Below are 12137 nucleotides of genomic sequence, written 5' to 3'. Positions count from 1 at the left end.
TTTTTTTTATTTTTTGGATTTTTAATTATCAGTTCGTGTGCTAGAAAAGTAAATCCACTCACTCCGTTCAGGAAGTTCCCGATAGGGTACGGCCTGGTCGCCAATTCGCCATAATATCTCGGAAACCGTTTGCTCTTCCGGCAAAACAGACTCCGTATACATGTCCTATGAGGCGTGCGCTGATCTGGTTAAAAACCATAAATGAAGTTGGTGCGCTAACAGAACTGTTTTCGTTAATTTTTCATGGTTTTTAACATGTAAATGAAAAACTATAAGACCAATAGAAAAATAAACCTGATTTCCGTGATTTTCATTCAATTCTGAATCTAAATCATGTATTTTAAGCCAAATTTGAAATTTGGCCAAAAATGAAAAAGTGGGAAGGGTATAGCCTTCCCACTTTTGCCAAAATCGGCCAAAAATGACATCTCTTGAAATTCTCCAAAAATCAGACGGTATAATCGACATTGAACGCCGATTTCGATTTAGTCATTGGTTTTCTCTTTAGACTAGCCGTTTAAAAATTAACGAAAACAGTTCTGTTAGCGCACCAACTTCATTTATGGTTTTTAACATGTAAATGAAAAACTATAAGACCAATAGAAAAATAAACCTGATTTCCGTGATTTTCATTCAATTCTGAATCTAAATCATGTATTTTAAGCCAAATTTGAAATTTGGCCAAAAATGAAAAAGTGGGAAGGGTATAGCCTTTCCACTTTTGTCAAAATCGGCCAAAAATGACATCTCTTGAAATTCTCCAAAAATCAGACGACATAATCGAAATTGAACGCTGATTTCAATTTAGTCATTGGTTTTCTCTTTAGACTAGCCGTTTAAAAAATTAACGAAAACAGTTCTGTTAGCGCACCAACTTCATTTATGGTTTTTAACATGTAAATGAAAAACTATAAGACCAATAGAAAAATAAACCCGATTTCCGTGATTTTCATTCAATTCTGAATCTAAATCATGTATTTTAAGCCAAATTTGAAATTTGGCCAAAAATGAAAAAGTGGGAAGGGTATAGCCTTTCCACTTTTGCCAAAATCGGCCAAAAATGACATTCCTTGAAATTCTCCAAAAATCAGACGGTATAATCGACATTGAACGCCGATTTCGATTTAGTCATTGGTTTTCTCTTTAGACTAGCCGTTTAAAAAATTAACGAAAACAGTTCTGTTAGCGCACCAACTTCATCTATGGTTTTTAACATGTAAATGAAAAACTATGAGACCAATAGAAAAATAAACCTGATTTCCGTGATTTTCATTCAATTCTGAATCTAAATCATGTATTTTAAGCCAAATTTGAAATTTGGCCAAAAATGAAAAAGTGGGAAGGGTATAGCCTTTCCACTTTTGTCAAAATCGGCCAAAAATGACATCTCTTGAAATTCTCCAAAAATCAGACGACATAATCGAAATTGAACGCTGATTTCAATTTAGTCATTGGTTTTCTCTTTAGACTAGCCGTTTAAAAAATTAACGAAAACAGTTCTGTTAGCGCACCAACTTCATTTATGGTTTTTAACATGTAAATGAAAAACTATAAGACCAATAGAAAAATAAACCCGATTTCCGTGATTTTCATTCAATTTTGAATCTAAATCATGTATTTTAAGCCAAATTTGAAATTTGGCCAAAAATGAAAAAGTGGGAAGGGTATAGCCTTTCCACTTTTGCCAAAATCGGCCAAAAATGACATCCCTTGAAATTCTCCAAAAATCAGACGGTATAATCGACATTGAACGCCGATTTCGATTTAGTCATTGGTTTTCTCTTTAGACTAGCCGTTTAAAAAATTAACGAAAACAGTTCTGTTAGCGCACCAACTTCATCTATGGTTTTTAACATGTAAATGAAAAACTATGAGACCAATAGAAAAATAAACCTGATTTCCGTGATTTTCATTCAATTCTGAATCTAAATCATGTATTTTAAGCCAAATTTGAAATTTGGCCAAAAATGAAAAAGTGGGAAGGGTATAGCCTTTCCACTTTTGCCAAAATCGGCCAAAAATGACATCCCTTGAAATTCTCCAAAAATCAGACGGTATAATCGACATTGAACGCCGATTTCGATTTAGTCATTGGTTTTCTCTTTAGACTAGCCGTTTAAAAAATTTACGAAAACAGTTCTGTTAGCGCACCAACTTCATTTATGGTTTTAACCAATAACCAGATCAGCGCACGCCTCATAGGACATGTATACGGAGTCTGTTTTGCCTTTTTTAGCAAACGGTTTCCGAGATATTATGGCGAATTGGCGACCATGCCGTACCCTATCGGGAACTTCCTGAACGGAGTGAGGGCCCCTAGTAAAAAGTGGATCAAACGGCGTTCCGTAGTTGCCTCTTTTTATGTAGACGACCATGATCGAAACAATGGAGCTCACACGGCCTGTGAAATAACCTGTCCGTTGCCGGGCGACGCACAAAGCCTCGCCTTGAAAAATAACTTCACGGCCTGATTTTTCCCTATCTTCATGACCGACGCGCCATCTCTCTGAAAAAAATCTCCAGAAATGTCGAGTCGCTCTTAGATTGCTCCGCATTCCTTTATTGTTGAGCCGATAATTGACAGGACCCCTTCGTTAATCTCCGCGTTAGTGTGGACACCCCTGAAATCGCCGCGCCATCAGCGCCATCTCTGGGGTAAAGTCTCAGAAAAAGTGTCGGTCGATCCACCGGTCGTTGTAGAAGGGTACGGGTGCCTGTATCAGGGGGTTGGGAAATGCGAGTTTTGATAGAATCCCTATCGGGAAATTCCCGATGTTTTGGGACTAAAATAAAAATGACGGTGCAATTTGGGAATTTTTATTTATGTTTTAAATTTACCCTCTTTTGAAAAATTGCACATTTGCGGCGTTGCCTAGGTTCCAACATCATGTTTTGTATTGTATGACTCGACCAATGAGGCAGTGACTGTGAAGGTGAACGGTGAAGAGCGGGAGACAGACTCGGAGATTAGACGTTTTTGGTACTGGCTGACACCATACGCAGAGTAATAGAATACTGGTGTAGCCACGCTTATGGCGGGCCCTCCCATTGCCTTTTTGGCCTGAAAGTCTTTCTGGCTCGTAACGAAAGCGCCACAGCGGCTGTGTTGTGAACTTGTGATGTATTAAGTTTTCGCTATGTTTTCGTTCGTTTTCGTCGTCTGTACTTCAGAAAGTAAACAAAAAGTGGCTTAATTAATTAGTGTGAAAAAGTAAAAGTAGTAGTAGAAAAATAACAACCCTTAAAACTCAATTCATAGATGGCAGTTACGGTTACGAGACACTTAAATCGATATCTTGCCTCATTTTCTCACAATCGATACGCGAAACTTGCAGCAACTTTTGGGAAAAAATCCGAGAGGGGGAGTTAACATGGCCGTGGCTACACCAGTATTCTATTACTCTGCCATACGGTATGTTTCTGCTTTTAAATAAAAATAAAAAGAATTTGGCAACGCCGCAAATGGCGCAATTTTCGGTGTACTTCCTGGTATCTGGTAATGTAGTTATACATCTTCCCTCTGCCCCTGCTCGATTCAAGTTTAGCAATTGTCAAGAAAACTAATACAAGAAGTATTTTTACATTTTTTTAAAAATTGAAATATGTGCGTAATATATTTTGAAATATATTGTAGGAATTGAAACGCAAAGTCAGAATTGAAAGTCAGAAAAAGGGGTCCTATTTCACCGGGTCCTATTTCTCCATGGCCTTTTTTGGGTCCTATTTCTCCGGGTCCTATTTGTCTGGGTCCTATTTCTCCGGCTACCAAATATATGCCAGGTACACCACGAACCAATTCGAAAGCACAACACTTAAAATTCTACTGACGAATGCATCTTACCCACAGAGATAAAGAAAACGAACTGTTCAAATCTCGTAAAAATGTAACGTAGAGATTCTCAGTGGTAACTTTTAGAGCTAGAGACTGAAAAGTGAGAAAATATGATAGAAACAAATGAAAAGAGAGAAAAATAAGGCAGCGGCCATCATGGAATTTTTGTGACCCTTCCCACAGTTTTGGTTGCTAACGAATCGATAACTTGAAAAATTGTACAGTTTCTCGAAACTATTCAGTATTATTTTAAAATGCCCGTTGAGAGAGAGAAAAAATTGGAGATGGAGTATTTTATCACTATTTGAAAAACGAAATTACGCAAGAGCTGTTTTTCACGGTCTTTTAATTCCAGCAAATTTGCTATTTCAAATGAAGGCTTTCTAACAGAACAGGCTTGGATGCTACACTTGTTATTGTGATTCCAAGCGATTGAACATGACCAACAATTTTGACTAGTCACTGGATCGGGCACTTTCTAAAGTGCACATCCCTCTGTTCCCGTCCAATGTCCAGCATGGATTCGCATCGTGTTGGATCTTCACATTATTTCGGATTCATCTTTATCGCTTCAAAATACTCTCAACAACTAATCAACGCCCAACACCCAAAGTCGACGAAAGAGCTCAATTTCACCAAGAACCACATTAAATATGTGCTCCAAAGAAACAAGTTTGCTAGATAGTCTCCACTTTATATTCACACATTTTTACATCAAGAGCCAAAAGGCGTAAGGCATAAAATACATAGTTTTAAATTATTTGTTCAATTGAGATTTCATTAATTTAGTAGATCTTGTAGCCTTTGCCGTTGAAAGGGATGTGGACGGGGGCAACTGGGAGTTCGTATTCGTGGACGGGTGCGACGGGCAAGTGATCACCTTTGGGCTGGAATCCAGCTTCATCAGCGGCCCAGGTCAAAGTGAATTTCTGGCCTTCAGAGGATACCCAGTAAGAGGATCCCTTGTTGGTGTTGCCTAGGACTTCACCGTATGATTCTTTGCCGTAAGAATCGTAAGTGACTCCTTGCATCTTCTTCTGAACCTGGGACTCTTCACGGGTAGTGTAGTCAGACTGGGCATAGCTGTGGGTTAAAAGGATTAAATCTTTTAAATCAGAGTATTTTAAATCCCTATGGTAATGGTGTGAAGAATTAAGTTGGCTTACCTCCATTGGCTGCTGCCATCGAGGTTGCGTTCGTCAGATTGGCTGGTGATGGTGATATCAGCGTATTTGTTATCCTTGTTGTAGCTGGGAGTAGGGTAAGCTGGTGCAGGGTAGCCAGGGGTAGGGTACTTTGGTGCAGGGTAGCTTGGGGTAGTATAGCGGTGATGTAGTATAGTATAGCATGTAGTATGTAGTATGTAGTATAGCATGGTGATGGACGTGGTCGGACCATTTGGAGATTGTCTGACGCTAATTCCAGGTCGAAAATGGCTTCAAGACTGTGTAAGGATCCATATATAGTCTGAATAACCTTGGCTCGATTGAAAGCGAACGCTGTACCCCTTAATGGAGGAAGCTAGGAGTCAACACGGATTATGTGTGCCTCTGGCCGGTAATTTGACCGATGATCCCACTTTTTTATTCATTAATAGATATAGCTCATTTAAATAAAGCCTGCATGTGCGTGAATAAAAATTCAAGGATAAATAATGTGTAACAATGATAGTACAGTATATTTGCTAATTCACATGTGACGTCTACTTAATAATTTAAAATTTTTAATACTTTTAAATGCAATTTTAGCATAACAACTGGCAAGCTACTTTTATTTATTCTATTTTATCCCGCTCAAACTACTTAAAATATGTTTTTTTTTTTTTTACTTTAGTCCGATTAATACCCCTAACAAGTTATTAAATAAAATAAACATAAATAACGAAATAAAAATACTACATCATCTCATCTAGACAACTCATAAACGATAAACCGCTTGTTTACTGGCGGTAACAGATAGTCAATGGTGTGCAAAATGAAAATTTATCGATTCTGTTGTTACTTGTCAGTATAGCATAAAAAGGAATTTGTGGAAGATATGACGCTTTACAATATATTTTTATCTTCTCGTTTATCGAAAATAACTTGTTCAATAAGAAAAAAGAATTTTATTCGCCTTGCGACCAAGTTATAAGTTTTGACATGCTATGGGGTCATCAGTCATAATAAGAAAATTTTATTTGATCGCAAGTGAAGACGAAATGAATAAATAGCAAAAATTTCAGGAGAAATGTAAACGAAGGGACGACTCAGGAAGCTGCAGCTTCATCGCTTGTAGGTTTCGTTTTGTTGCGTACAGCGGCCTGGATCTGCTGGACCTGTGAATTGGTAAGTCGGCGAATCTCGCCATTGGAGAGAATCAAGGTAAGCATCTTCGAGTTGCCTTCTTTGACAATAGTCAATCTTGCTCCAACAGCTTCTGGCCCAGCAACTGAACGAAGAATATCAGCACTGATAATATTGTTCTGTCTCGGATCGCTAATAAGGATTTGTTTGGAAACGGCAGGCGATCCATTGGTCTTAGGGGTAATGGCCGGGTTGACAAGGGATGGCGTCACGTTAGGAGGAATTGATTTGGTTACGGTGGTGACATCTTTTGCGGCAGGCTGATCTGCGTGAGCCAAATTAGCGGCAATAGAGGTTTTAGCAGTCGATTCCTCAGCAACAGGAATTGCAGAATTTAATTCAATTGAAGTGGGAACTGCAAGAACGACTTTAGGAGAAGAAGAATCGACAAGAGTTGATTCGGTAGCTGCAACTGCCAATTCAGGAACAGCTTGAACAACGGAAGCGGCGTCCGTAGAAGCCGCATTAGTAATGATTTTCAACTTTCGTGGCAACGGAGATGCGCTGATGACTTTAGGGCCAGCTGGTGTCATTTGGGCCGTGACCATAAAACGCCCATGTTGTCCCATATCCAACGATAGACTGCGCGGCTCGTGAGCCACAATCAACCCATTTAGGGCTGCCTGGCTAACTAACTGGGTGATGTCGATGGATACTGGTGCTGGTGGGCTGCCACCCGCTTTCTGAAGATGGAGGGGCGGCCTTTGATGAATGAAAATTTTTCTCGGTTGAGCAGCAATTGGGCTAGACGTGTTTGACTGTAATGACCGGTTCGTTTTGAGCTGTGTGAGAAATCCAGCTGTTTTCGGGTTCGTGATTCTTACTAGTTGTCCGTCTTTAGAGGGAAAATAAACTGACGGTGAACCGTTAGGTGAGCTGACAGCTGATGCACTTGGACGTGGATCGTTACTGCTGAGTAAAACCTGTTGTCGACGGAGTTGACGAAGCTGATCAACGAGCTGGTCTGTTTGGACGCCTGCTGGAGGAGATTTGTCTACAGACTTAATCACAGGTTGGCTATTTTGTGGTTCTTGAGGTGGACTTGTGCTTTCTTCTGGAACACCAACAAATTCAGCTGTTGCCCTGGTAACGCGTCGCCCAATCCAAAAGCCAGGATTTTTCATTTCAGGGATGTAGTTAGAACGTTTACGACCCACAGGTGTTTCAGGTGTTGAATGGGCGTCCGAGTCCCAAGCCGGATCAAAGTTATAGGACCCTTTGCGATTGTGTTTGCTAGGAGGCTCTTCTTCCATCGGACTGGAACTTCTCGTACTCTGATGAGAACCATTAGCTGTGTGTAGAATACGCTTAACTCGAAGTCGGCGTGAATGTCGCACGCCATCTTCCGATCCGATAGAGCTCGTGTTATCTTCTGGTTGAGAACCCTCCGATTCTGACATGCCTGAATCACGAATTCGATCGCTTTCATCGGCTGCACCAGAGGTTTGGCGATTGCTCGATGAAGAGCATCGGTAGCGTTCCCATTCTTTCCACAGTTGTTGGCAAATTTTTTGATTGGCTTGTTGCTGGTCAGACGCCAGTGGCTGGGCCTCCTCCAGCAGCGACTGAAGATGCTCGCGGAGTTTTACCTCACAGCGAGGACGAGGTTTTCCTTCTTCATTTACATCGCTAAAGCGATTGATCCAGTCTTGTAATTCTTCTACATTGGAAATGATGAGTTCGAAGAAGTAGGGGTCATACGATGCACGATCAGGATCGGAAACCGTCTCGGATATCGGTTCTGCTTCCGAAGAAGTGGTAGTTTCAGGAGCTGCTGGTGTTGCTGGCTCTTTTGATGGAGCGAGTTTTTGCAACAATTGAGACACCGTAAAGCGCTAAGTAGTAGCTGATGGCAAGACTCTTCACCCTCACCCTTAACTAGACCTTCTTTCTTCGGTTCGTTTTGTTCTTCGTTAATTACAGGTTGTTCGCTCTCTTCCTTCTTTATATCGGTCTTAATGGTTTCGCCCTGTAAGGGAATTGGCGGCTTTATTACTTCATCTCCTTCTTTGGAGCCTTTTTCTTGCTTGTCGAGCGTCTCATCAGCTTCATCGAAGACATTGTCATCTTTACCGATGTTAGACGTCTCTTCTTCTTTTACAATCTTATCTTCATTCTGAACTTTTTCTTCCGCATCTTCTTTTTCTACTTTCATTTCCACTTTTTCTGCTTCTTCAATTGCCGTTTCTTTCTCCGCAGTTTCTTCTGCCTCTTCAACGATCTTTTGCAATTTCTTTTTAACCGGCCTCTTTCGGCTTCTTGTTCTCCGACCACGTTTTTTTCGCTGAGCAGTTTTCGCCACAGCGACAGTCTGTTCGTTAGGCTCTTCGTCTTCTTTGTCACCGTTCGGGTCTTCTGAAATTTCGCTAACTTCAACGCTATCCTCGTCGTCCTCCGATTCGCTGGATGTGTCTTTATAATGGGTAAGGCCAGTTTGTCGTTGCAAGGTACGTGGGGAGATGCGTGTACCTATTCGCGAAGGACGTTCATCTGCTGTAGAAGATCTTTTTCTCTGCGGAGTTGGAGTCGTGTTGACAATTGGTGTCCTTCATTAAGAAAAAACAGTAATGGTAAATATAGTTTTTAAAACTTTCAAATGGGTGTTACTCGTGTATACCGTGATTGCTTTTTTTTTGCGGGCGAAGACCTTTTTGGAGTTGTCGAAGCCCGTTTTGAAGCTGCTGACGTTCGTTTACGCTTCTTGAGTTCGACAAAACTCAACCAAATTTTATGCCAAAGTAGATTGTATGTATCTAAATAACATACTTAAAAAATTTTTAATTTTATTAAAATCTACTATTTTCCCCCCTACTGTCCCTCTTGACCCGGTGTCCCGGCATACTCCAGTCTCCCCTATTAGGATGTTCTATTAAATTTCCATCGTACCTTCATGCAATTGTAAAACCAATGCAGGTTATTCACGGTTGAGCGCCGTCGGGAACTGCCCCCGGGGCCCTGCCCGTGCTCCTTTTTGGTCCGTAGACCGAGGCGGAAGTTAGTTCCTCACGAAGTTACAATAATTTGAAAGAGATTTCGGGCCAAAAATATTAAATGTGTCACTTTAGTTTTTAGTTGCAAAACTCCCTCTTAAACAGATCGCAAAACCTAAGAAACCTTAAACTTGCAAAGTAGCCTTTCTCTTGCTCGGTAGGTTTTACTCCGTAGAGATTGATATAGCACCATATGCATGATTTTTAAATTTTTCAATATTAAAGCCTTTGAAAGGGTTGAAAAATTTAATTATCATTCCACTGGTACTACAATTAAACCCACCAAGTAGAGATAGTGCTTTTTGGAAATCGAAGTGAATCTCGGCTTTATTTGATTAGTCATCAGAAAGAGTTTTTGTTCAGGGCGAGAACATGTCCAAAACTAGGTAGGAAGAAAATTTTAATTTTGTTTTTTTTTAATTTTTTTTTAAATTTCTAGCGAAGAAACAAGCCTTACTAGACCTTTCCGTTCACGACTGTAGAAAGACTAGTCATCCACCTTTTCTTATTGGTTTCGTCGAGAGTGACCAATGTGATACTTTCCGACGGTGTATCGACTCGAAGTAAATACCTCGTTTGAAGTTTGCTTCTGTTAGTTTTTTGTTGGACCTCGCTCCCTAAATCAACTATTTTGAAGTGTCCTGCTTCAAAGGGATTCCCGTAGAGATTTAGGCGCCCCCTGGAATCAGCTCTGGTGAGGACCAGCCCACTGTTGAACAGAAAGCATTGAAGCTTGATCCCTTGACAGGTCTCGAGTTCTCCTCTACACATAACAGTGTTGGCATCTTCAAAAACTGTAGTCATTTCCTCAGGCAAATCAATTTTATCGATTACCTGTTTGCATATTGCAAGTCCCGTTGATCTGTCTACTTGGTCTAGAACATCGCGAAGCATTTGAAGAGCTTGTTCAAGTGCCTTGAATTCATTGTGGTTGTTTTTTCCAAACTTTTGTGTCTGGGTCAATAGGAGGGGATATTTCATTAAACGGGATCTGGGAGCGTCCAGGTAGCTCCACAGATCCAAACGCCGTGAAAAGCTGGACTCCAGACAACGTCTGAGGAAATCCTCAAATAGAGGATCAGAGTTCTTTTTTTCGTCTAGCAGCTTTTTAACTTCAATCAGCTGATAACAATAGGATGAATAGATTTTGAGATTAGGAATCCATTCTTGGACGGACGTACCAAAGTATGTGAAACAGCTATTTGGTCCTAATGCTTTTAAAATTCTGTCTCTAAACTCTGTGTGGATTGAGATAAACGTCGGGATCCAACCGAATATTAGGTTTGCCTCACTACGGGAAATGTAGCCAAGGTGTACCAGTGATTGGTGATAAACCGTTTGTATCATCAGGAGATCTTCGATAAAATGGATCTCGCCTTGCAATATTTCATTGATTGATTCTTGTCTATTCAATTCTTGGGGAGTCAGCGATAAAGCTGTTTTTTTACCCCATGTTTCACTCCATAGCTGGGTAGTTCTTTGTCTAGTAGGTTTAAAAGTCGGAGGTCGATATTTTTTCAACTTTGGAGACTGTCTTAAAGTCCAAATTTTCTTCAATTTTGACCAAACATTTTTGATTTTATGTTTGAAGACGAAAAAATCATTTTGGTTTGGTTTTTCACCAGCATTTTCCCCCGTGGCCGGACACAAAACTTCGCTGAAATTATTACACGCACTCTCTTGGATGCTTTCTTCTTCCTTTGAGTCATCATCCATCAATTCATTTTCTTCAAAAGCCATTGATGTAAGTTCGTCGAACCGATGACGAAAGGGAATAATCGCTGAATTTTGCCAACAACGTTGGCTAGCCACCGTTTGCTCCTTGTTCAAACCAAGTTCGTTGTCGATTCGACTAAATTGCGTGGTTTTCAGGTATATTTCCTGACATTCTGGTATGGTTTCGCAACTTTCTCGTATTGGTGATGGATTTGGCTGAATGAATTTAGCTCCACACATTTCCGGTGACGGTGCTTGGTTGTCAGTGGGTCCGATTCCATAGTTTTCTTCATCCGTCAATTCATTTTCTTCAAAAGCCACTGATGTTATTTCGTCGAACCGATGACGAAAGGGAAGAATCGCTGAATTTTCGGAACATTGCTGACGTTGGCTAATAGCCACCGTTTGCTCCTTGTTCAAACCAAGTTCGTTGTCGATTCCACTGGGTTGCGTGGATTTCAAGTATATTTCCTGACATTCCGGTATCGTTTCGCGATTATTCTGTGGCGTTTCGCAACTTTCTCGTACTGGTGATGGATTCGGCTGAACGGATTCGGCTCCACACCTTTCCGGTGACGGTGCTCGGTCGTCAGTGGGTCCGATTCCATAGTTTTCTGGGTGTTCTGGGTTATTTGTCTCGTCGGCTATGCAGGTCTTCTTGCATTTACACGAGCAGGACAATGGAATCCTACGCTGATTCCAATACAAATAACAAAAGAAAATAGAGAAACTTAAGATTGTGAATTCTATGAAGTACTCCATCTTAAAGTTTTGTATTTTGTATCGGTTAGCGAGTTGAAATTGCTGAATTAGGAGTTTACTTATATATGCAAGTGCTGCCTATGGCTTAGTAGCAAACCACCCCTTACTCGAAAATGCTATTTTGCAAAAAAAAAATTTAAGATTTTTAAGATTTCTGTTGCTTGTCCATTTGTGGCAGATATTTCACACATATTTCAAGTAAAAATTTTTTTAAATGTTGTTCGTGTTAATTTTCTTGGAGATTGCAATGTCAAATCGAGCATGGGCTGCATATGATTTGTTCATAAAGAGAAGCCCGTACACGTAAAGATAAGCAACAGCTGATATTATGCAAAAATATAGAACAAAATTGCCTCGAATAAGTCAAAGCATCTGTAAGCTATATTATATTTCAAGTTGTTAGATTCGATTTTTTCTTACAAGAGATGTCACGACCGACTTCCGCTCAATTAATATTTACAGTAGATAGCGCCACCTTACCCCCCTTAAACC

At 40.3% G+C, this 12137-nt stretch overlaps 2 protein-coding genes across 3 annotated transcripts; both read right to left on the bottom strand.

Moving 5' to 3' along the window:
* Window positions 1–4514: 4514 nt before the first annotated feature.
* On the bottom strand, window positions 4515–5367 carry LOC116935254 (larval cuticle protein 65Ab1). Of its 2 annotated transcripts, none has more exons than XM_032942599.2 (2): window positions 4999–5367; window positions 4515–4915 (listed from the first exon to the last, which is right to left on the bottom strand). In XM_032942599.2, exons 1-2 carry the CDS (start codon window positions 5205–5207, stop codon window positions 4618–4620), a joined length of 507 nt encoding a protein of 168 aa, XP_032798490.2. In that variant the 5' UTR covers window positions 5208–5367; the 3' UTR covers window positions 4515–4617. The 2 variants fall into 2 exon arrangements, with proteins under 2 accessions (XP_032798490.2, XP_045024839.1); XM_045168904.1 differs by having other exon boundaries at window positions 4515–4937; window positions 4999–5175.
* Window positions 5368–5924: 557 nt separating this feature from the next.
* LOC123475273 lies at window positions 5925–11645 on the bottom strand. The gene is given in 6 exon segments (XM_045177823.1): window positions 5925–8023; window positions 8062–8723; window positions 8795–8909; window positions 9707–10405; window positions 10844–11571; window positions 11641–11645. Coding segments are annotated over 6 exon segments (4152 nt in total). The 3' UTR covers window positions 5925–6080.
* Between the last annotated feature and the right edge of the window lie 492 nt (window positions 11646–12137).

This window comes from Daphnia magna, linkage group LG1 (assembly GCF_020631705.1).
Source record: "Daphnia magna isolate NIES linkage group LG1, ASM2063170v1.1, whole genome shotgun sequence".
NCBI lineage: Eukaryota > Metazoa > Arthropoda > Branchiopoda > Diplostraca > Daphniidae > Daphnia > Daphnia magna.
This window is presented reverse-complemented; position numbering and strand designations above follow the sequence as displayed.

Bases quoted from the DNA above. Each gene is read 5' to 3' on its own strand.
- LOC116935254 (XM_032942599.2), bottom strand. From the start codon at position 5,207: ATGCTATACTACATACTACATACTACATGCTATACTATACTACATCAC. The intron at 4,916-4,998 runs GTAAGCCAACTT...TTTAACCCACAG, and splicing joins GATGGCAGCAGCCAATGGAG to CTATGCCCAGTCTGACTACA.